Raw genomic sequence first — 26,544 nt, forward strand, 5'->3', positions numbered from 1 at the left:
AAAAAAAAAAAAAAAAAAAAAAAAAAAAAGTTCTTCTTATGGTGATTTTTTCTAGTATAAGAATCCTTCAAAGCTAATGATTTTAGGGCCATATAGTGCTTAGCTTATAGTGTAGACTCTAAATAAACATTGAATAAGATTTCTCATATAGAATCTTACTGATTTGTCCTCCCAGAGACAATAATGTCTGCTGGCAGAGAGCTGCAATAATGACAAGCAGGTTCTCTACCTATATGCCAGCCAATGAGTTAGCTATCATATTGTGGGGTCCACTTGAATCTAGGTAATCTCAAAATCCACCAACTGAGCAACACAGATGCATTTAAAGCTGATAAACCACACTTATGCAAGGGCCAAAAAGAGGTACCTGAAAAAAACCAGTGTACCTGGGTTGTGTTTGAATGTCTGAGATAAAACGTGAACTAGGCATAGCAGTTAATTTGCTTGGAGTCCAGTATGTTCTTAGTGGAAAAAGCTCAGATGATCTGCTAGTGAATATTCCTTCCTTCCTTCCCTCCTTTTGTTATTTCCTTCATTTAACTAATACTTATTAGCAGGCACTAAATATTGTAGATTTAGTGGTGAACAAGATAAACCTGATTCTTGCCTTCATAGAGGGGAGACAGAGAAAATATTTTTTCTTGTATATCTTTTCCCACCAACCTCCAAACATGCTGGCTTTATAATTGTTAATTTTCACTAATGTTATAGATCCCTGTTTGGACCAGAAGTAAAATTTCCTGATAGCCTGTGTTAATAACAAGTTCTGATGACTCTTTTACCATTTCATCTATAGTGAGATGTATTAGGGGAATACATTCCTCTTTGTTTCATAATATACAGTATCTTTTTTTTCCATTTACATTTTTATTTGAAGTATGTGATATTCTATGTGATATATAGTACATGTGTAAGTTATAAGACATCATAACAAAATGAACGCCCATGAAGCTACTGCCCAACCTAAGGAAGAGAAAGCAGTTGTTGAAGTTCTTATGTCCTTCCCCATGTTATTTCCAGCTTCTTTCTCCTTCTCTCCTTGAGGGTATCTGCATTCTGAAGTTTAGCGATCATTCCCTTGGTGTTGTTTATAATTTTGCCTGTAGCTTGATTTAGCCGATTTTTGAAGTTCATCCATGCCTCTGGCTGTCATTAATTTTAAAAGACAGTACAGTATGACTAATAATCAGAGATCATTTCAATGTCAATTCCCATGTTCCCTCCCAACCCCGGATTCAGTCCTTACTTAATTATAAGGATTTAGACAAAAATCTGATTCTCCACTGGAAGCAGAGCTCCTCGCACAAACTAATAAAAGAGATACTGAGATGTGGAGAGGAACAAATTGCAAAATGCGATTCAAAACCAACAACAAATATAAATTTATTTTTACCAAAGAGACAAAATGTGATTTTCCCCCCCCATCTGGTATCTTACTATTTTTCATTTATTTGCCTATGGCACATGTCTGTGATTATATATCTATAATTTCCAGTGTATATGAAATTTAGTTATTGATGTGTTTTCAGTTATTTGGACATTTACTTTGGAAGAATCAAAGTCCATTATATATTTTTAAATGTTTGTAAAGATTTTAGAACCTGCATATGTGTATATTTATATCTTAATTCAGGAAGGTAATTAAAGGTTTCTTTTTAATTTTGAAGTGTATCCTTGCTGAAGAATTTACCTGAAGATAAATTAACCAAGATCATTGACTGCTTGGAAGTGGTAAGAAATTTTGAAGTAAAAAATAAATTTCAGTAGAAGATATTAGAATGTAGTTATATTATTAACACCATAAATAAATAAGAAAAAGATGTCAGAGCACCAGTCTACAGAGACCAAGAGGCTTTTCTATGATGAAAACCTTAAGCTAACTCATGCTGCCTTAAGGGGTGGAGAAAGGTTTAAACTCTTTAGATGTATAAAAGGAAATTGGATTTGCATGTGTAAAGTGAAATTTGATTTACATATTTTAATCTTTTTAGTATATCTTATAAAACAAACCTGCCTTACTCAAGAAGCATTTTATTTCCTACAATTAACATCACAATCCCTTACAGAGTTTTCATAGTATAAAGGAGTCACTGATGCATAATTAAGACCTGGAGCAGAGAAAGGGTATGTTGGTCCTTTTGGTGGCAAGCCTCTGAGTCAGGCTGTGAAACACTTTCTACTTGAACACTCTAGGCCACAAAAACACATTTTAAAAGCTCTACTTAAGAAGCACTTTATCTATTTTAACATCTAGGGGGAAACGGCATATTGGAATGTGTTCAAAAAGTCATTTTAGGCATCACCCAGATGGTTGGTTCTAGTCCAAGACTAGTCAAGTCTTTTCATGAATAATGCTTTTACGACATGTACCTTGTATTCTAACGATATGCATTTTGTGAAAACGTCTTCAGATTTCAGAGATTAAAATTCAAAGCAAATACGTTCTTTAACTCTTTGGGGGGTCAGTTTTATTGAAACCCAGAAGGCTTTTATGGAATTTAAAGGAGGTAAGGAATAGTAAAGGAGTCACATATAGAATTCAAGCTTTTATAAAGCTGTTCTCAGTGGGAGGGAAAAAAACCCCAAAAACTCTGCAAGGCTGATTGTTGACAGATTCATGCCTCTGTCAATCACAATATACAATGTAACTAATATCTGTCAAGCAGGGAGTAGGGACCATTTTATCCTTAAGTGTAAGTGACACCAGCAGTGTTTCCATTTACAATTCATGGAACCCATCCAGCAGTTTATGAAGGACAGACCATGATGACACAGTGCCTGGCCTTGTGCCCCCAGGGGGTTCAGATATGAAGTCATTTTCAAGAAGATTGCTTACCCTGGGTCTCTTGAGAGTCTCCCATTGTAACATAACCCAATCACAGATGTTACAAATTAATAATTCATCCTAATTTCTAAAAGGGTGTTTTTTTTTTTTTTATTTAAAGCTCGGAGATGCCTAAGTTTTTTTTTTTTTTTTTTTTTTTTAACCAAGGAAATCTGTTTTTAATATAATACTAATAGAGTAGATTCACCAGAGGGGATTTCTATGTTGACAGCAAATACAAAATTTAGTATCATTAAAATAAATGGTAAATTAGACATATTTATAGCAGCCACAGGTAATTGCTACAGAATATATAGATGGGGGCTCAAATCCAGTAATAATTAACACACAATTCAAATTTGAAAAACTCATCTTTTCAAACACCCTGGAAAGGATTCACTGTATCTCAGCATTTGCAGACAGCAGCACAGTTTATAAAGGGCTCTTTATTCATACCTGGCAAACAAATGTGTCTCTGTGATGTGTGAAAATTCTCAAATGTGAAAGTGATTAACAAGGGAGTAATGGGATCTATTTAGCGCTAAGAAAAGCATGTGATTTACCAGCGTAGCTTGGACTAATGACCTATCAACTTGGTCCTGACAACAGCCAATCACTACTGTATCAGTTTTGACAGCATCCAGAGTTCTAGGACCAGCTGTCCCATAAACTGTCCCCATAATTTTTGAAAAACACAAGCTAAATCTGTCATGAAGTTTAGGAGTTGATTTGGGAGTTTTGCATGTAGCAGGGGGTGGGGAAGGGAGAATCAGAATTTCCCATCACCAAGTAGTTGATCTGATGTGTTTGTTGAAACTTAAGATGGTTGAACTCCTAGAACAAATGGCCCTGATTGTGCAATGTTTCAATAGCATTTCTTGCTTTAGCTTAAATCACTCAGAACGTTTAGTTATAGAGGCAGCCATTGCCTTTAAGCCTCTTCTTGTGTTCTGATAAGAAAATGAGGGTGAGAATAACACCAACATACTAGAGTTCATGAAGAGTTAACTCATGAGAACTGTAATAGCACAATATAGATTCAGAACGGAGTGTAAGATTAACGACAATGAAAATAACAGTGTGACTTATGCACCGGGCAGTTGTGCAGTATGGAAGATAAGAGTGGAAGTGGTTTCTGCTCCCACATATGCTGATGAATCCACTAAGCATGAGATTTAACTGTGACATCCTTCTGAACTACAAACATTGTGAGTCATCATAAAGCCACCTGTTAGTCACAGTGCTTTGGTATTTGACCCTTTGGCCTTTTGCACTGTGACTCTAACCTGCCGTCTTTCACAAAGCTGAGGTGTATGAGGCTGGGATGAGGGTATAGTGTGAAGCACCCTTGCACTTAGACAGATTGCCCATGGTGCTGATGAGAAGGCATATTCCCAGGTACCACCCCGCACTTACTGAATCAGAAACTCAAGTTAGGCCCCCCAAATCCACACCTAACACTCTAATGGTGGGATTTTTATGCTTATTAAAGTCTAAGAGGCACTGGTTTAGTTATGAATGTTTAGAGTTTGCAACCATCTGCCTCTTTCTTTGGGAATTTTACATTTGAATCACTTTTTTAAACTCTAGTCTTTCTTGTAGTCCTTACCAACACTTACATAAACCAGGATGTTTTTTCCTGTCATCTTAATGGTTAAATCCAGAGTCATAAGAAAGTTGAAATAATTGTAGATTTTGCTACCGTTCATGAACCATTGAGCTAAAGGTGGGGCAGCCAGGTGTTGTAGAAAGGGCACTAGTCCAAAGTCTGGAGATTAGGGCTTGTGGTTCTGCCTCTGTCACTCTACCAGCTCAATGAATTGTGGTGGACTTTAGCATATCATCTCCTCATCTACAAAATAATGGAGTGGTGGGCCATATCTCTATGAGCTCTTTCAACATTTAAATCATAGAATTCTATGTGATTGGCTCACCCAAATAGGAATAACTTCTGTTGTTTTTCATTTTGTAGTATCTGGTTCTTTGAAAATAACCAATCAGGTGCTACATGCCTGAATGGCTGACTGGGTCCACCTGATCCAGGTGTGCTTGCTTTAAAATTTCTGAGGTGTTGCCGGGCGCGGTGGCTCAAGCCTGTAATCCCAGCACTTTGGGAGGCCGAGACGGGCAGATCACGAGGTCAGGAGATCGAGACCATCCTGGCTAACACGGTGAAACCCCGTCTCTACTAAAAAAAAATACAAAAAACTAGCTGGGCGATGTGGCGGGCGCCTGTAGTCCCAGCTACTCCGGAGGCTGAGGCAGGAGAATGGCGTGAACCCGGGAGGCGGAGCTTGCAGTGAGCTGAGATCCGGCCACTGCACTCCAGCCCAGGCGACACGGTGAGACTCCGTCTCAAAAAAAATAAAATAAAATAAAATAAAATAAAATTTCTGAGGTGTTTTAAACTCTTGTACTTGGAAAACAAAGATTAACTAGTAACAACATAGATAATTAACTGTAAACAATTTTTTAACCAACATACTTGAGTACATAGTCACATAATGCACAGATGTATGTGCATGGGTGTGTGTACTACACATCTGGTTGTATATCATCAGTACTTCCAATACTTCTTTTTGATGAAGATTTCATTTGCTTTTTGCAAGATATTTGTAAAGAAGATTTCTAGCTGCAAATTAAAGACTCTAGGGAAGTCGTTGCCTTCCTTGTTTGTCTTTGTCCTCCGTCACTTTGGAATTTCCTTCTGGTTTTATATATTGTATTTACAGGTACTCAGGCTCTAGCATTTTGCTAGATTGTCACAGAATGAGCATTTTGTTTACGGTAAAAATGGGTTAAAACTCATTACTAGGTTATGAAACCAATTTAGAGGAACATTTAAAAAATCAATATTAAGTATAAGTATTATTTTGAAAAATGTTTCAATTTTGTGTAAATATGTGTACATGCTCTTGTGTATGTATTGGGAATACATGCAGAATGTATTTCTTACTGTTGGTGAGGGTAAAAAATGCTTGAAAACCATTGCTCTGCAGGATGGGGTCTATGGCTTCTTGGTCCTCTAAGGGACACCTTTGCAATGTAACCACAAGGACAATAACAACATTATTTGCATTTCTCTTTTTGGTCTCAGTGACCACCCTGGCTTGACTGGTTGCACTCTCCAGTTGACAAACACTGGGCAGTCTAGCATCACAGTCAGTACTTACCACTATATATTTTTGGTCTGACCTATTTCCACAGCCTTTTCCGATCTATGAAGTTACTGTCAACACACTGGGAGGTATTATTTATCTTCCTCCCATGGTTTTGGGTGACAGAGAATCATCCATGGAAAAAAATACCACTAGTAAGGTTGTCCCTTAAAAAATAACAAAGTTCTTCCTCAGTATCCCCTTTCAAGCTTTCCCCCCTTTGAAGTTATTCGGTTGTCAGGAATTAAAGCCACACCTCTGCACACATCAAAGGCTTTATAATAACTGAAGAACAGCCTAACAGCACTTCAGAAATTCTCCGTGTTTCTTCTGCTCCATGTGGGTAATGAGGACTAAAATTGTGATGGGAACAGGGGAGCTTGAAGAGCAGACTGTCTGAAATAGGAACATGGAACACAATCCCAGCAGCTATAGCAAAAAACATTGAATGTTAGCTACATGGTGAAGACAGCTGGACTGTGTGGGGGATCAGGATCATCCTGTAGGGGTCGTAGTCATCTCCACTGCAAAATCACACTGCATATAGTCAAGGTTTGTGATAAAGCTAAAATTGGGAAGGGAATGAAGGGTTTGAGTAAACAAACTATGAGGCAAAGAAATGCCAAATATCATTGCTTAAATAAAACAGAAGTTTGTCTCTCATTAACATAACTGTCTAGGGAAGATAGTCCCAATTGGCTCCACACAGTCATTTGGGAACCCAAGCTGATGTCTACTCTGCCATTTTCAACATGTGGTTTTCTAGGTTTATGTGGGCCATGCCATTATAATTGGGGAAAAAGTATAAAGATACATGCATGGAAGCATGCATGGGCTTGGTGTGGAAGTGTCACAGATCACTTCCACTCAGATTCTTTTAGATGAAAGTTGATCACATGGCCATAGGTAATGCAGGAAGGCTGGCAAGTGTAAGTTAACTAGACAGTCATACATTCCTCTGGAAGACTTTCAAGACCAGCTCACAGCCTCTTTCACAGGATGAACAGTCACTGGGTACCTAGTGTGTACTGAACATTCCATCAGGTACTTTAGATACACCATCTTAACTAGTCCTCAAACATTAGGTGTAGTAGTAAATACAATCTTAACTTTACAGAAAAGGAAATAGAGGTCCAGAAGATGTAGGAAACAGCTGAGCAAATCATTACCATTCTCCTTCTTAGCATGGCAATTATTAATTGTGCATTTACTGTATTTCAGATGCTCCTAATATTTCAGACAACATTGCCTTTCATTGACTTATTGTGGTAGGCAGAATGGTTCCCTGCCCCATCCCCCCTTCCAGATATCCAGATTCTCATCCTTGGAATGTGTGAATATGTTATATTACATGGCAAAAGGGACTTTAATGGTATGCTTAAAGTTTGGGACTTTAAAATAGATTACCATGAATTGGCTAGGTGAATGACTATTGAGTATAGTTACATGAGCATAGAATTATCTCTGGTTGGGGTCAGAGAGATGCAGCAGAAGTAGAATCCAGAGGCTCTCTGTAGGAATGGGAGAGACCTGATGGGTAGTTCCCACTGTCAGTCAGTAAGGAAATGGGATCTTATCCTGCAGGTGAATCCTTCCAGCAACCTGAATGACCTTGAAAGTGAATTTTCCCCTGAGCTTCCGGAATGACATAAGCCTTATTGATACCTTGAGCTCCATCCTGAGAGACCCTAACTGAGAAACCTAATTGAGCAACATCGTGCCTAGACTTTCTGACTCACAGAAACTATAAATATTAAAAGGGTGTGGCTCTAAGCCACCAAGTTTGTGGTTGTTACAGCAGCAATAGAAAACTAATGCGCTTTTCTAAATCTTTGAAGATAAGTGTTGTTACTTTAATTTCATCGGTTGAGGAAAGTAAAATTGATTGTAAACTGGGATTTGAATATACATGTGTTTGGCTTCAAAGTACTTTTACTCCAAAATATTATACTTCCTTCCATGAGATGTTGACATGTCTTATAAAATGTACATAGTATTATGAAAATAAAAGGCGTATTTATTAGTATTAGGAGTGACATTTATTCCAGAAATGTAAATAGGTTTTAAGAATAAATGATCAAGAAAGTACTGAAAAACAACAGACACAAAAGTAGTTTAGTTTGGAATTTATTTTCAAGTCTAAAAGAAAAACAAGAGAGAGCAATTATGTGGTTAGTTATGCCTTTTTAAAAATTAAAGAAGCCACTTTTTTTTTGTATAAATAATTAAGAGATCCATCTTAGTTCTGTGACTTTAAGACAAGATCAAACTAAAGCAAAGTAGAGGTGGACAGTTTAATCTATCCTTTGTTTTCTGAGATCTTTAGTTGCTCTTTTGGTCTGACAGGTGGATAGATTACTTTTCCCTCCTCAAGAATTTTCTAATCATATAAACATTTACAAGAGAAACAGATATTAACAGATAAAAAGAAATATACAGTAATTTGAGATTTCATGAGAATAAATCTAAATTAAATAATAGAATTTACATGTAAAAATTTCCAATGTCAATGTTTTATGATGAGAAATCTTTGGATATAGTATTATGACAGCATTACCTACTGTAAATGTAGAATCTTCTGAGAAGTTGCTTTTCAAGGACTTAGAAATTAAGGGTAATTTTCCTAATATCCACTGGGGATATTATATAATCACTTGTTCTTTTTCTAGACCCCAGACTCAATTTTTAGAATGTTGCTGATCACCAAACAGTTTATATTTAGATTATGCAGGTGAAAGCTGGTGATGTTGCCTGGCTCTCGTTTCTCTTTATGTCTTTGGACCCCATGCCTGAAATTCAGTATTCCAGGTGAATTTACTCTGTGAAAGAAGAAAACGTAAGTGCAGATAATAAAGCAAAAGTTTCCTTACTTTCCTACAGTTTATGACTGCAGTGTAAGAAAAGCTTACAGTTACAATAGGCAAAAACAACAACCAAACAAACCCCAAAACAGGTGTGAAATACTCATTTCAAAGACAAAAGGAGTTGTGCTTCCTTTATGTCTTCTATTGTATGTCTCCACTTGATCTAACATTTTCTTTCTCTCTCATCCCAACAGGAATACTATGATAAAGGAGATTACATCATTAGAGAGGGCGAGGAAGGAAGTACCTTTTTCATTTTGGCAAAAGGAAAGGTAACTGTTAATTAAAGCTTACTAAATCAAAAAGATTATTTTAAATCAGTTTGCCATAATCTCAACTATGCTTTGCATTGTAACATAGGTCCTCCATTTTGGACAGATAAAGGAGCTTCTACCGGTAGAGTCCCATGCAATTCTGTTTGAACACTGGGTTTGGAGCGGAGGCCACAGGACCCCCTAAGAAATAATCACTTCTTAGTAATGTTATTTAGGTCACTTGATTTTTTGGGGGTAGACCTAGCTTAATTGTACATGAGATGGCTGGATTATTTATAAGGTCCCTTCTGGCTATGAATATGTGATTCTCAATCATCCCCAGATTCCAAGATCAGTACTAGAATATTTTCTCATCCAACAGATATGACAAGTAGTAGGTGGAGAATGAATTCAGCAATTGAAGACAGTAACAATTAGGTATCAAGCTTATAGAACCAATATGGCTCAGAGTTTCAATTGATACAAAACAACTCAAGTGAACTTAGATGCTGATGCAAAATTTATATTAACATGTACAATAAGTCTTTTTCTTAACCTAGATATTGAATGGATAACATGTTGCCAGTAGTTCCAGTGTTGACTCAACAGTGTTACTCAGAGATGAAAAACATCTGTGAAATATTGAAGGGAGGGGTCAATTCTTGAGTACCTGTGTGTATAAACTGGCAGATTTTTATGTATGTTATCTCTTCTCTGGAAGAGTTTATCATCAGGGAGTCAGTCAGGCACTGCCATTTGTAAACTCAATTGTGGTTGAACTTTGAATTTGGCCCCAAGTGAAGGAAAAACATGGACAAAATAGTTTCAAACCTCTGAAACTCTTCAACACTCAGAACTACTTCCTATCATTTTTTCCCAACCTAGACCCCATACTTTGAAAGAATTCTTGCTAATAAAAAATTGCATTTATTATTTTTAAAATTTTATTTCATTGTGACATACATAAATGCCAAACAGAATTTCTATTCAGCCTAAAGCAGCACTTGTTACCATGTTGAATTGGAATAACTCTAACCACAAACAGGGCTTTTGCTGTTTGGCCCTGCTGGGTGGGGGGTTCTTAAGCCTTTCTGGGCAGCAGATTGCTTTGAGATGCCCATGAAAGTTGTAGACCCTTTTTCAATCAACATTTTGCATTCAGTTTTAGGAGGTGCACAGGATTCAGCCAGTCAATCTAATGATACCAGACTCAGAACTACTGATACTCAACCTTATTTTTGATTAATTTGTCAACTTGATTAGGCTTTTAAAATAGAAAAGTTCCCACAAGACCATTATTATTTGCTTTGTGGACCTCTCAGAAGGAATCACTGGATTCACATTTAAAATTTAACTTTAGGAGGTGGAGTTTAGATGGTGAATTTTCCTCTTACAGTGGGTAGTTATTTGATAATATTGGACCATAAGATTTCCCACATCTATCAAAATGGGTTGATTGTAGGTAATTGTCCTAATTACCATAAAATTAAAACAAAAGTATTGTCTTTTTCCTTGTCCAAGTTTATCTAGGTCTGGAGGGTTTGGTTGAATGAATGTGTGTTCAGATTCTCCTTTTCCTTCAGTCTCTTTTTCTTTGTATTGTTTAACATTGTGTAGGTAAAAGTAACACAGAGTACAGAAGGCCATGATCAACCACAGCTGATAAAAACACTGCAGAAAGGAGAATACTTTGGAGAAAAAGCTCTTATCAGGTGAATTCATGAATTTATGTGCCATAGTTTAGATAAAATGCTTTGACTATTTTTTATATAAAATCATTTAGAGTTGTTAAATTGAGCTACCAAGCTAATGGCAACAAATATCCTAATATTATATATTTTGAAGTGATTTCTTAGGATATTTTTTATGTGGGAAATAAGTATACTAATTCGCAGAGGAAATAATTGGAAAATCTTAAGTCTGCTGGTGAAAATGAAATTGGTGTTCTATTAAACTTTTAGTTTCAAAAAAGTGTCTGAGAAAAGATTAAAAATAGAAAAATTATCCTTATAAACAGATTTTTATATTTCCAAAGTTTGAAATATTGCCTACTTCAGAGTTTTGACCTTTTAAAAAATTACGAAATAATTGTATATATTTTGTGTGCTTTTAAATCATCAGGTCAAAAGTAGTATTTTCTTAAGAATTTTTATCAGCTCGTTTTGCAAGTTTTAAAAACAACTCGAAATAGTACATTTGAAATTTTTAGCACAACCTTCAGTCTTGAGGTATGAGTTTATTTACTGTTGATCTAATTTGTGGAAGAAATATTTTTAAAAACTAATTAAATGGCTTGAGGCACACTTTGCATTTCCTGGAACTCATAAAAACCTCAAGTCTGATCAAATGCATTTTCCTAAATATAAATAACTTTATAAAATATTAAGTTAAAGTTAGAGCAACACACTTTATTGAAATTATCTATGTTTTCAAATTAATACTTGGAATTACTTAAGAAATAAGTTAAAATTTGCATATGACTAAATGCATTTGTTTCAACTGTATGATTTTGGAAAAGGAATAGTATTCCTGTTCATTTATCTTCTTAACCTTTGCCCATGAAACCCCAATTCTGCTGGTTTGTAGATCAGGTTTACATAAGTACAGAGCAAAGAAAAAGTGTTCAGATATTACCTGAAGACAAATTTGAGTCTTTAAAAATCATAAATCTCTTAGTTTTTAAAGAAAACCAACTGCTAAAAATAAAGTTTTAGCTATTATTTAAATAATTTAAAAGTGGGATTTAAAGACAAGCTGAATTCTTCTTTACCACTTTATAGCTAGTAATGAACTTGTTTCAGTATTAGGAAAATTATTCTTCTTTTGTTTCTTTGTAACAGAATATACATTCGTGCAATATAATAATGTAATATTATTATCCAGGACTTCAATGTCTTTGTTCTTAACACTTATAGGTTTTCTCATACTTTCAAGCAAAACAGCTGAAGCTTGTAAGTGCACAGTACTTTGTAAATGCAGTATAGAGTCAAAATAGCTCTTGAAAGAAAAGATGTTATTCAGTTTTGCTGAGCCTGAAGTAATTTATGCTATATGTTGTGGCTAGCCAATTATAGTGTTTTCCTATAAAAAAGCATGGGAATTTATGTTTAATATAGACACTCAGTTCCTAAAGGTGTTTGAAAGCATTAAGCTAAAATCAATGAGAAGGAAAGTTGGAGATAAATATTTTATATTTTGTGTCTTTTAATGCTATCACTTTTAGGGCCACTGACCATGATTCAGTATTCCTTATATTCTGTATATTTCCATGACTTGACATTAAATAGTCCCTGGAGTTCTTTCAGAATTTTATGTGCGAAAATAAATCTATGGCACTTACACAGTTACTATGAAAGAAACATAAGTGTATTTACATACATCTAATACTTGTAAAATGTTTGCAGAGAATATTCTCAGTCAGAATCATGATACTGACATGCAAAAGAATACCATATGCCTTTCCTTTCTCTAAGCTCACAAATCAAATGGTTGGCCCACAGTCAAGATCATGTCTGTGTCTGTGTCTATGTTTATGTCTATTTCTAGATCTGTCTGGCTCTACATCCCCCATCTCTATCTCTCTCTCTACCTTTACATATACAAGTACAAACTACCTGCTCCTGTCTCAAAGGTCCATGAAACTGAAGTGTTTTCACTGATATCTTCTAACAAGGACCCTGTAAACTTGGGAGGGACAGTGAGTTATGTCAGAAGGTCTCAGAATGTGAGCTAGGTAGATAGGGGTCTTCTTTGAAATAGTAGAGGTGGGCTGCCAGTGTTTTTCCTGTCCTATTACTAAGAGAAGATAAAGGAAATATACTTTGTGTGATAACATTTTTGCTGAAGTTGTCTAGAAGAGTCCCAAAGTGTACTCCAGGATATGCTTGGTACTCCCAAGTCACCTTAAATGAATCTCAGAGCATGGGGTGCCTTGTGGATGTACCATTTTTGTGTGTGTCTTTTAGTTTATAACTAATAGAGGGAGGAAGCTAATATAAGTAAAAGTCTCTAAAGAAGTACTTTACCTGATACCCATTGGCATTCACTAGGTAATTAAATTTGCAACCACTAGATCATATACAATTGCAAGCTATCAGTTATAAGATGCACTGCCCTATTATATACTCCTAAGTAAAAGAAAATGCTGCTAATTACATTGTATTTTACCAATTTTAAGACATGCTCTGATTTCAGAGATTTTAATGGAAAAATATACACTTTACGCTTTGAAATGAAAGTATTTTAGTATTTAATTAATTGGGTGATATGGCACTGAAATTACTTTTTTATTTTATTAATGATTGGTTTATCTTATGCTAATTACTTGACTGTTTTTCCAATACATTTCTCTGATCAGTTAATTTCAGTTTTGCCTTCTTGTTAATGAATACTTCTCCTTTGATCAGAGGAGAGCTATTTTATTTGGACTTTCACAAAGCTCAGAATGAGATTCCATAAACATTTGTTGTCACTTATTCTTCTCTTTCCCAGTGCAATTATCTTCTTCTCCTCTGAATTCCTTATGTACATAACCTCTGTTGGGGCGTATTTCAAATCTTTTTTGGGAGATATAAATTATGATGTTTAAAGGCAGTTTTTGGGAGGTTTAAGTGATGGTTGTGTTTTCATACAAAGTTAGTACATTCCCTAATAAAAGTGGATGTTTAATTTCTAATTATAGTGAAAATTGAATTTCCTATTTTTGTTTGCAGTGATGATGTCAGGTCAGCTAACATTATTGCTGAAGAAAATGATGTTGCATGCCTGGTTATAGATCGAGAGTGAGTATACTGATGTTGGAGGAGGCAGGCCACTGCCACCTTTGAAGACTTGGCCTTCTGTTACTCCAAGGCCGATCTGTTTTCTCATTCATCACCACTTGGAAATACTGGCCGATCTCAGCTGCAAGTACATTCTATTAAAATTCATGGGAAGGAACAGGGCCTTCTGATCTGAATTGGTCTGTGGCAGGGGCAGATGCTGGCAGGCTAAATATTTTGTGTGCAGAGTTTGTACATAAATATCAGCAATAGACTGATTTAAATTCTGCATCTTCTAGGGAAGTAAGTTTATTAGTTCGCTTATGGATTTCTTCCATACAATATAGTGAACAATTACAAAATTTATTTCTAAAATGCCTTTAGTAGTCAAAAATTTTTTGAACAAAACCTCTCTCAAAGCATAAAATATTTATTAGCTACATATTTTTCCAGAGTTACTTTAATTGAACGTTTGTGGTAATTCATAAGTGATTTGTGTCAATATTAATCTCTAACTGTCTTAGGTTATTCTTCAAAATAAGTCTTATTTTATATCCATCACTCATTTTAAATCATGTTTGAATCTGCCCACTTGGGTTTCTCATTAATCAATTCAGTATTTATTGGTTATCTACTTGACAAAATGAAGGAAATTCAGTGATACCAAAGGGAGGCCAATGTCAGAAAAGTCATAGTGTAGTCAAAGAAATAGAGCATACTCATAGGAAATATTAACAAAAATTATAAAATGACAACAGATATCACAAGGTAGTATATAGTTGACTGCTAAATAAATAGAACATTTATTGAACATAGATTCTAGAGATATAGAGCTGGAAAAAATTTTAGAGCATTTAAAATATATTTTATTATGGAAAATGTAAACATATCAAAAAATAGAATGGTATCATGAAACCATAATGCAAGTTAAACAATGATCAATTTATGCCTTATCTATACCCCTTTACCACTTCCTGCTATATCCATACTATTTTTAAGCAAATTCCCAACATAAAATTATTTTATCTATACATTTTAGTTGCATTTCTAAAAGCTAAGTATTATATGTAATGCATGACCACAATAATGCTAACATGCCTGAAATGTTAATAATAATTCTTAATATCACTTAGAGTTGTTTTAATTCTCTCCTCTACAGATACAAAATGAGTCCCAGGTAGGTTAAATAATTTCCCTAACAGTGCTCCCTGTGTTGGAGCCATCCCTGTCCAGGCTTCCTAACTCATTTCCCCATGCTTTCCACCATGCCAGTTGACTCCCAAGCATGTGTTCAAAAAGAAGAGCAATCAGTATGCAGTAAAGTGGTTAAGGTTTTATTTTAATTTTTAGGTGTGGAAAAGGGATTTAAAGTATTAACAGGACTTTTCTAGGCAAAGAGGAAATGTCGAAGTCCCCCTAGGTGAAATAAAACCCTCAAGCAAAAGCGTAGGACTAGAAAAGTGCCAATTGTGTTCAGATAAAGGTAATCTTTGGATGCCAACTCTCAAATGGAAAATATACTGGTACAGTATATCAATAATGATGGTCTTGTATATATGTTCCTTAAAATATGTGCAAGCACTGAGTGGCATTAGCTGTGTGGTAAAATATTATAAATGGATGCAAAATGCTAGGACTAAAAATAGGATAGAAAGGAGGAATTCATTTCCTTTTCCTTCATTGTAATCACATACACCACATATTTATACAATATCTCATGTATTCATAATCCATAAAGAGGATACAATAATTTTACATGGCTTAAAAGTTACTTGCCAGTTTATAATTTTAAAATGTTTAGTTCACATGTGTGTAATTTAGAGTCTGCAATATATAAAATATTGCATTAGGCACAATGAGACATAAAAATTATGTGAATTTTTTCTATGGGTGAGACAAACTGATGATCAGATATAACTGTGTTTACTTACATCTTGGATTTACTGAGACAGTTCAGATTACACCAGCATATTTAATATTGACACATCATTTCACTCTGAAATATATTCCAGCTTGGATGATAAATTATATGATCATCCTAGCTATGACTTATAGACTAGAATAAGATCCCACAATAATGCACTCCTAGCAGCCTTTATACCCTTGTCATATCATTATAACACTTTGATTGCTTTATTTAACATCTGTCTCCCCACGCTTCTGTAAGCTTCATGAATACAGAAACATGTAACTTGTTCACTGCGGTTGCAGTGCCAGCCTTTGACATAGTCCTTGGCATATGGGAAGTGCTCACCAGATGGTGGCTGAATACAGGGCACCATCCTTGCAATGAAATATAGTGGCTGAAAGCCAGTGACTTTTTATTTCTTCTTTCTTAATTCATGATTTTAACAAATGCTTAGATTGAATACAGTGCAAGAAGGAGAGTTAAAGTTTGAGTTATATTTCCTATTTTTAAAAGTGATAAAATATGAAATAACCCTTTTGTATGGCAAGAGCTCTAAACAAATGGGAAATGCTATTTGTCACATCTCTATCATTGACCGTTGGTACAAATTTCAAAAAAAGCTCATTAGTTATTTCTCAGACTATAGCATCTGAATTAATGTAAGCTATTTGAATATCACAGCAACAATGTTGTAGCTGTTTAAACTTGACTTTAGGATTAGTTAGTGGAGAATTTCTAGAGACCTATAGCACCTGTCTCACCTCTATTTAAAAAATAAGATTTGTTTACAGCAATACTGCAGTTAGTTTAATAGCCAGCAAAATAATGCTGAAGTATAAAATAAATAAAAATAAAACAAAGTAAGAGTGTTTCCTTTTTAACAGAAAATTTCAACTATTGGAAATTAGAAAATTCATAACCATCCTGTTTTATGTCTCACTACTCTTCAGTCGACACAGGTCAGCCCATAGAACAGGCTAGAAAAGAGTAGAGAATAGATCTGGAGGGGAAAAGGAAAAATACTCTGCACAGTATGTAATATGTGCTTAATAAAGTAAATATAGATTGGTTGTCAAGTAAATGGGTAGAGGCAGTAAGCTGAGACAGCACAATACTGAGGTGGCTCTGGCTTATTAGTTTTAGGTATTTTGAGGTAAACTCACTCTTTTCATTCTACTGTGTACCAGGTACTTAAAATGTTACAAAGATGATTAAAGCATGGTCTTTACTTTTAAGAAGGATACTATTTTGTAGTAGGGAAAAGAAGTACCCTAATAATTACAAGTCAAGATAGATTGTTGGAGATAGAAGCAGGGAAGCATTGGAATAAATCAAGAAAGTTGGCCTTTCATTGGTGGGGAAAGGGATTAATTTTTCTCAAGGGCATAGGACTGTGTTAGAATTCCCAATGATCATGGACTGGAGACAGAGAGATTAGATCAGGCCCACGAGGAACCTGTGATCCAGGAAGGATGAGAAAGGTAATGAGATGTTGGCTAATCCTCAGAGAACTACTAAAGTAAGGTAAAACGATTTGGATTTAATTATGAAGGAATGTGAAATGGAGAGAGTTATCATGAGATAAGAGATAAATTTTATTCTCGATTTTACTTAATTAAGCAAAGTTAAAAGAATCTGCAACCCCTGTAACCTGTTAATTCAGTAAACACATCATGTAAGGCTGTTCCCTTCCCACTATCTTCTTAAAAAAATTGTTGTTAAACCTTAAATACCAGGCAGAAAACTATAAAAAATGTTTTCTGTTCTCATTAATAGCCGCTTTGCTTTTATAAGCTCAAAGGATCAATTTATATGGCTTTTAATAACCTTTCTACATATTATATCAACTTTAGTATCTCATAAATGATTTAAAAATGATTTATAAAGTCATAAATAACCAGCTAGTGTTTTATGAGCTTAGAAGAATGTCAAGTTGCCTTGGTAACTATCAGCACGGAGCATTTTATTTTATTCTATCTATTTAGAACATTCAACCAAACTGTTGGTACATTTGAAGAGCTGCAAAAATACCTTGAAGGATATGTGGCAAACCTGAACCGTGATGATGAAAAAAGACATGCGAAGTAAGTGGAGGAATGTTTTCCTGAGCTGGAACTGACTTCTGGCAGCCGATAAATAAAGAAGGGGACAGAGGGTGTGACTTGCTGTGTGGTAACTTTTAATGTGCCTTCACTAGAAAATTCTGGAGAGTTCTTTTTAATTGTTCTTCCACAAAGACAACACCACTTCCACTAGAATGGATATTATCTAAGTCTATTATAAATAGTCTGCTCCTTTATTTTGGGTGATGAGTAGGAACGTTAGGGAGAAATGTTCTAATCCAGGGACTTACAAAAGGGATATTTTATGTTGCCTGGTGACTTAGCTCAAAAAGACATTAATATTTGATTAGAGGTAAAGAGCAGGGTTATAGTTAGAATTTTTTCAAAATGTAAAGAAACTATTGCCCAGGGATATGTGGAGGAGGGGGTTGGGTAGGTCTCTAAATGTAGTGATAGTGATTCGTTTTCTTTATGTACTAGAAAACTCTACTTTGTTAAATGAAAATTATTTGAAAATTGCTGAAACATTTTTTTAGAGTGAATGCTTAAGCATATGTTCACTAGATAATGCTATCAAAGCCATATAGTCAAAATTCTTAGAAAACTTAAATTTGAATTAAATTAGAAGATTTAATCAGTACTTCACATATGTTTTTGCAATTTTTATGCTGAAGGCCTTTTGTGGTAATAATTTATGAATGTGTAACCCGGAGCAGTAAACCTTATTAAAAGAGAAAAAAAATGGGTATTTCCAAACAACAATACTTAGACATAAAGTAAGAAATGTACTTTTCGTATTTCACAAAGCAGTTTTTTTGGTTCAGCCATGCAAAGCTTCAAGATCTGACAAAACTAGCAAAATGTGGGAAAGATTGTCAGTGTGGCATTCTCCTGTACATGCAGCAAAGGAAGTGGCTGCCTTGTTTTATTCCCTTTCATTGACTGCTTTTCATGGTTGTTTAACAGCTTTTTTGAGGTATATATATTTTTAATTTAAAAAAATTTCCACACTGAGAAGAAACCTAAGAAGTACATTTTAAATACCACATAACTATACCCATTTTACCTCTCATTGATTCAATTTGGCATTTGTCTGTTCCCTGGTGTATGTGTATGTGTATGTGTATGTGTATGTGTATGTGTATGTGTATGTGTATGTGTGTGTATGTGTGAGTTTTATGTTTATATATTCTATTGTTTTCTCCCTGCATGGGACTGAGTCTGATCCATAGAAGTTGAGATAGCCTTTGTGGCAACTATAAATCATAGTTACAGCAGAAATCAGACTGTCGTAGGAGTGAAATTTATGTATGGCATGACACCTTCTTGATTATGGGGGTGTGTGTGTGTAAAGTTTCACTTCTCTTGTACAGGCGGTCCATGTCTAACTGGAAGCTGTCCAAAGCACTCTCTCTGGAAATGATTCAGCTGAAGGAGAAGGTGGCCAGATTTTCCTCATCATCCCCATTCCAGAACCTTGAGATTATTGCAACACTGGGCGTTGGTGGGTTCGGAAGAGTTGAGCTTGTAAGGGGTTTACGTTTCAAGCATCTGAGAGAAGCCTTTTGACTTTTTTTTTGTTTTATATTCCAGCATATCTTGGAGGAATATATGAATTGTTACTGCTATCTTAAATGTCGCTTTGAACCAAAATAGAGAAAGTAAACTTTTCACTCTGTAAATTGTATAGTAGCAGGTCTGTGCTAGTAACTTATAATAATCAACTGCTAGTTCAAGCTTACATCACATCTTTTGTGAATTTTCTTCTCAATAGTTTTCAATGTACCAAGTAAGCACTTCCAAAAGGAAACATAAAATAATGTATTTTCTAACAGCAAATTTGTGTCTATATACATTCATGACACTTTTAGTCTCTATACACTAAGGAAAAGAAGAATGTGTCAAGTGAAAATGCCATAGAAATGAAATATTCAATGTTATAGTTACATTCTTTAAACAACTCCAGTACCATGTCTGTATTTCACCTTCATTATCTTATTTTTGGGTTGCTCAAAATTTCATATTGTGAGAAAAGACAAGAAGATGAATGCAAGGGAATATTTGAAGAGCAGCCTTCTGTAGTGTTGATCAGGATATCTTGGAACTTACAGCCTGATTTCAGTTGTGCCTTCCACATCACCCCCTCTCTGAGCTATCAGCTTCCAAGGAGTAGCAAAAGTGGTACTGTCAGAACAAGTTTTCTAAGGAAACTGTGGAATAGAGATCTGTGGCCTTACTGGGTACAGATGGCTCTGAGGCCTTGGCAATTACCAAGTCCTTCTTTGCCCATCAGATTTTTAAGGATTCACCATAACTTATCTTCTGGGAACTCTGCTGACCCGCTGGTCTGCTGGCTGGCCTTGGGCATGAACAAATTTGAAATGTTGTCAGGAAAGTCTGGACAGTACACTTCACACCCAGTCCTTACTTCATCTCTGATGGGGGTGGGGACAAATAGTTCTTTAAGATAAATAATGTGTGTAATGTCTCTTATGCCTTATGGAGAGACAAAGATAATACCCGTCTGCAGTGGTATTTTTCATCTAAGTTTGTGGCAAAAGGATTCGATTAACAAAGCTGAGATCTGTTTTCTAATAATAATTGAAGCAGTAAATTCACCATTGATTTGAAAGTCATGGGCAGCACTAACGGCAAACATGAGCAAAATATGGAGTGCAGCCATTTCTGCACAATCTAGTTACTTGTCTACCGTAGCCTGCTTATGGAGTTTTAAATCTATCAAAACATTATTTTAAAATGTTTATTTCCTTTTAAGGAAATACTTGTTTGTGCATCTAGAGTAGTACTGTTTAATAAAACTGTGCTGAGGGAAGTCCTATATCTGTGCTATTCAATAGGGTAGCCACTAATTAGATGTGACTGTTGAGCTTTTGAGATGCGGCTAGTATAACTCAGGAACTGAATTTTTAATTTTATTTGATTTAAATTTAAATAACCACATGTGATTTGCAGTTATCATATTGGATGGTACAGATATAGAGCTTGATTTCATATATCTTGCTTTAGGCTGGGTGCAGTGGCTCATGCTTATAATCCCAGCACTTTGGGAAGCCAAGGTGGAAGGATTGCTTGGGCTCAGGAGTTTGAGACTAGCCTGAGCAACATAGTGAGGCCTCACCTTTATAAAAAAATACAGAAATTAGCTGGGTGTGGTGGTTTACACTTGTAGTCCCAGCTACTCAGGAGGCTGAGATGGGAGGATAGATTGAGCCCAGGAGGTCAAGGCTGCAACGAGCCCTGATTGCACCACTGCACTCTGGGCAACAGAGTAAGACCCTGTCTTAAAATAATAATAATAATAATAATAATAATAATAATAATAATAATAAGTCTTGCTTTGAAAGCTTTGAAATGCAAAGTGGAATAATAGAAAAAATGGCAATTCCTGGTCAAAGTTTTTTATGTCATTGCAAATTAAAATAGAATGACTATCTAAATTATTAAGTCTAACAGAATTTTATTTTGCTTTAATACAAAATTTTAGAGCCACAACCCAGATAGATGTACTATTCTAGAAATTATGATGGAAGTGTGTACAGTTGAATGAAAGTTCTCAAAGGGATAAGTGGTTAATGGCTTCCATACTAATTAAACATGAAACAGTTTTAACTCTCATCAATTAGCATGTTTTATATAGATATAAGTTAATTTTGAGGTATCTTTCCATTTCTTACATAGGTTAAAGTAAAAAATGAAAATGTTGCTTTTGCTATGAAGTGTATAAGGAAGAAGCACATAGTTGACACCAAGCAGCAGGAGCATGTCTACTCAGAGAAGAGGATCTTAGAGGAGCTGTGCTCTCCATTCATTGTGAAGTAAGTGAGCATTTGGCTTCCAAGGACTTAGGATTTTCAGGCTCTTTATTTATTTATTTACTTAAATTATTTTATTTTATTTTATTTTAATTTTGTGGGTACATAATAGGCATATATATTTATGGGATGCCTGAAATGTTTTGATACAGGCATGCAATGCATAGTAATTACAGCATGGAAAATTGGGTATCCATCCCCTTGAGCATTTATCCTTTGTGTTACAAACAATCCGCTTATACTATTTTAGTTATTTTACAATGTCCAATTAAATTGTTATTAACTGTGATCTCCCTGTTGTGCTATCAGTTGCTAGAACTTACTCTTTTTTTCTATTTTATTTTGTCCCCATTAACCATCTCCCCTTCCTGCATGTCTCCCCACTACATTTTCCAGGCTCTGGTAACCACCCCTCTATTCTCTATCTCCATGAATTCAATTGCTTTGATTTTTAGATCCCACAAATAAGTGAGAATGTGTGATGCTTGTCTTTTTATGTCTGGCTTATTTCACTTAACATAAGTACCTCCAGTTCCATCCATGTTGTTGCAAATGACAGAATCTCATTTTTTTTGTATGGGTGAGTAGTACTCGGCTCTTCTTTTAAACTTTCCATGCAAGAGGACAGAAAGAAGAGGAGGAGGAGGCCCCACTCTGGATTCTTCATCCAAGTCACAGCAACAGTACTAAAAATGTTAGAAGTTTGAAATCTGGGGTCAGATGTTTTCCAGTTGTTTTTATTCTTGAGTAAACATCACGAAAGTGTGTGTGTATATACATCTGTTTGAGTATGTATATATATGAATATAAAATTATTGAGGAATAGTTTGAACTGGTTATTTTATTCAGACTTAATGCAGAACTGGGGACTAGGGAAGCAAGGATATGTGTGAAACTCCTCAGAGAGCATCCTGATCTTGAATTTCTGCAGGAGGCAGCATTTGGGCACATGTGGGAAGTCAAGGGGGAATGTAACCTGGTCCTAGTAGTACCTAGGTACCGAAACAGTCGTCTCCTAATAGTTATTCTTTCTGTAGCTGTCACAAGAGTTTGCAGAAGAAATGTTAATTATTATAGGCCATAGCTCTCTATCCTTGTGAGTTCAGGGGTAGTGGTGTAAGCCAGTTTATGCTTTCATGTATGTCATAATGCCCCAGAGTGTAGTTTTAGTGATTTCTGGGTAAAGTGTCCCTGTAATGACTAAAATTTATGATTTTTGATCAAATGCTTTAAAAGACTCTTTCTGCCTATCCATCTTTCCAGACTCATTTTTTTCCCCAAGATCAACAAAGAAGTTTGAACCCAGGCTGTGGTGCCAATAGAAAGTCATTCAATTACTTTTATATTAATTATGTTCCCAGAATGGATGCCCTTTTAAAATTAATATTTTGTTAACAAACTATGATGAGCAGCTTCAGGGCATGGATTAGATTGCATTCATTGTCTTATTTTCAACTCTTTCAAAAGTGCCTGGCATGTAGTCAGGCAGTAAAATGAAGAATAAATATTAATGACAACATTTATTGAGAAATTAACATATACCAGGTGCTGTTCTAAGCTATATCTATATGTGTAGATAATCAACACATTTATCTCACTGGTCAATTATAATAAAATGGATATATATATTTCAATGAATACGTATCAATAATATACATAATAATATGTAATCCATATAGAGTAAAATGAATATATATGTTCATTGAGAATCAATGAGAAAACAGAGGTTGCATAGCTAATAAATGTCTGATCTGGATTTAAGGCTTGGCAGTTTGGTTCAGAGCCCACCCTTTGAACCACTTTACCTGATTGCTGCTTCTATCTGTATATGATATGGCTGCTGTACTGTCTACTTTGGTCTCGGTGTGGTGCTAGGGAGAAAAGGAGGTCTCTTGATGATTAAGACCCCAAAACTGTTTTTACACAATGTTGAAATATGATGCCCTGCCTAGGTTCCGCTTTGGAACTGAGGCCCCCATTCCCCCAGCTTCTAGGAGTGTGGTTGTCAGCTGAGGACTCTAGCTCAGTTCCTCTCTGGGCATTGGTTTATGTTTTTATTTGGTGAAGAGAACCACCTTGCCTAAGATCATATTCTCTCTTTGGGGACATGTATCCAACAACTGCAGAGCCCCTTGAAGCTGAGGCTTTTGTCGGCACTAAAACGTAGCCCAATTCTACTTCCTTCCTCCCCCACAGTTGTTGTTTCCAATTGCACTCCCCACTAATCTGACTGCTTGCAAATCTCAGTCTCAGAGTCTATTTCCAGGGGAATCCAAGATCAATTAACCAACTAGGGGAATTAGGACATTGACATGAATTACTACTATGCAGGGCAAATCTTAAAGGTGACATATGCAGGGGTCTCTGAGTTTTTGGAAAAAGGAGAGGACATATTTGGTAGGTGGGATAATGAGCTGTTTTGTTAAAAAGATGGCCTTGAAGGTTGGCCCTGAAGAATGGATAAAATTTTTACAGTGAAACTGAGATTAAGAAGTTCAGTCTGTGGTTAGAGAAAGGCCAATCTAAGTAAAGAGATCCACAGGAGCAGAAGCAAGGCAGTAGGGAAATCAAAGAGGATTTGGCAAGAAGCCCAGTGTAGTTGTGGGGTATTTATATGGAGATGGGGATCGTTGTTCATAATGTTATGATGACAGTTCTAAGCAACTTTAAACAGGTTTTTAAACTAGATTTCTAATAATAACCATGTTTTTATCTGTCTTCACAGATTATATCGTACTTTCAAGGACAATAAGTATGTATACATGCTTCTGGAGGCCTGCTTAGGTGGGGAGCTATGGAGTATATTAAGGGACAGGTAATGAAAAAGTTTGTGTACACACATCTGGTCTAAGGGATGCTATATTTATAATCATTAAAAAAGGCATAGAGGAAATCATTAGGAAATTATTATAAGAAAATATCTCTTGATAAAATAAAGTAGTAATAGTGATATTTTCTTAGCTAATGCTACAATAGTGCCGTAACACCACAGAAGGTAGTTGTTGTCATCTCTGTTTTAGGAATTAAAGAATCCCAGACTAGAGAGGAGGTGAACTATCCCAGGTTACATGACTAGTATAAAGCAGAGTCAGGGTAAAAACCCAGATGTTTCTGTTTCCAAATCTCCTAGCAGAAGCAGTGTAATAAACAAAATGGGGTAGGGGGTGCGGAGTGGGGAGTGGGTAAGCCCTCACTGAGGGCAGGGCAAGATGCCTGCAAAAATTCAGTTTAACACAAGGGGTGATTTTCACACAATTAAAGTCACAGATATTTACTAAGCACCACCTATGTAAAAGGCTCCATAGTGCATGGTGGGGGTCAGGAGGAGACGCTCTAGACAGTGTGGATTTTTGTAACCAAAAGAGTAAAAGGTAGAAACTTTACCTCCAACGAGTTTAGAGTTTCCTTGGGAGATATGTATACAGTTCTAAAACATTTCATTTTTTAATGAGAAAACTAAGTGGTGACAAAGAAGTTGGAAATTTGTAGTTAAATGCCAAATAGTGTTGTAGATGGTGAGCTCCGAGGAGGGGAGAGAGAGAGAATGTGATGATAGATGAAGGATTTGAATTAAACTCTAAACATGACCCAAATTTGGAAAGGCAGAGAGGCAGGGAAACTGCTTTAAGACAAAGCAGGGAAGTTGGGGTAGTATTGTGTCTCTTTGTAGATGGTGAACAGAAGAATTTGGGTAGAAGATAAGGGCAACAGAAGACATGAGAATGTAGGCTGGCATTAGATTGTGGAGGCTGATGCAAGGCCACGTATTTACAGTCAGACCTGTGCCAGTGTTTTTCAAAGTTGGTCACACATTGCATTCACGTGGAAAGCTTTTACAAAGTAAAAATGCTGGGCCCTAATGCCAGAGGTTATGATTCATTTAATCTGGGATGGGGTCCAATAAATGATTTTTAAAATGCTTCTCAGACAATTTTAATGTGCATTTATGGTTGAGAGTCACTGACTTAGGCAAGGAAAGAACATTGAGCATCTGAGTAGAAGATGAATGCGTTGTGTCAGGAACTTTTTATTGGACAGATTTGAACGGGGAGAACCTGGAAGGGTTCTTTCATGATACCTGCAAATGCATTAGCCTCTTCTATCTTTGCTTCAGTAGGCAAATTTGTTGAGAAAATCTGAATCATTTTAGGAAAGGGAGTTACTGCTACCTGTTAGGCACTGTGCTTAATCCTGAAAATGCTTTTAAGTAAGTATCAAACCTTTTTTTACTGATAAGGATTCTCAGCCTCAGAACAGTTAAACAATTTTCTCAAGGATACAGTGAGTGAAAGAAACAGGAGTCAAACCCAGTTTCTGTCACTCCAAAGCCATGTTCCTCTGTGAGATCATGTGGCAAGTCACCACTGCATTAAAAATAATTCAGTGTGTAAAACTACACACAGTGCTGACAGAGGGGACTCTAATGAAAGATCAAGGGGCCCCAAATAGAAAAGACTTGTGGTCCCATTTCTGCCGGGGTTACTCTGACATGCTATGCAAACAGGAAATGAAAATAATCACTTGAGTCATTTTTAAGTCAAGCAATAAGTTGCAAAAGTCTGGTTCAAGCTATCCACTATAGTTGCAGTTTCTTCAGAGCTCGTGTTGGGAGTTTAAAGACAGCCTTAGTTTTTGGATTTTTCTCTTTTACATGCTCATGTATGATTACCAAAAACAGTTGTTGATATTTTAATTTTAGTGAAGTAGTTCTTGTTTGTATCACATATCTCCCTGAATTGCCTTATGATCTACAAACAGCTTAATTCATGGGTAGTATAAAATACATTTTATTATTGATACCCTGCAAAATATTTATATTGCATAAACCTGCCAATCCAGTAATTGATTTGACACCTAGAATAGCACCAAAGATGTGCAT

General features: G+C 35.7%; 1 protein-coding gene across 1 annotated transcript in view; it reads left to right on the plus strand.

Moving 5' to 3' along the window:
• Window positions 1-26,544, plus strand: part of PRKG2 (protein kinase cGMP-dependent 2) — a 126,228-nt gene that overhangs the window by 56,193 nt on the left and 43,491 nt on the right. The window contains exons 6-13 of the mRNA XM_017893943.1: window positions 1,668-1,731; window positions 9,041-9,118; window positions 10,718-10,812; window positions 13,813-13,881; window positions 17,755-17,853; window positions 19,206-19,359; window positions 21,532-21,668; window positions 24,391-24,480. Of these exons, the coding sequence (XP_017749432.1) occupies window positions 1,668-1,731; window positions 9,041-9,118; window positions 10,718-10,812; window positions 13,813-13,881; window positions 17,755-17,853; window positions 19,206-19,359; window positions 21,532-21,668; window positions 24,391-24,480 (786 nt within the window). The remainder of the gene's footprint in view (window positions 1-1,667; window positions 1,732-9,040; window positions 9,119-10,717; window positions 10,813-13,812; window positions 13,882-17,754; window positions 17,854-19,205; window positions 19,360-21,531; window positions 21,669-24,390; window positions 24,481-26,544) is intronic.

This window comes from Rhinopithecus bieti, unplaced genomic scaffold (genome assembly GCF_001698545.2).
Source record: "Rhinopithecus bieti isolate Rb0 unplaced genomic scaffold, ASM169854v2 scaffold_23591, whole genome shotgun sequence".
NCBI lineage: Eukaryota > Metazoa > Chordata > Mammalia > Primates > Cercopithecidae > Rhinopithecus > Rhinopithecus bieti.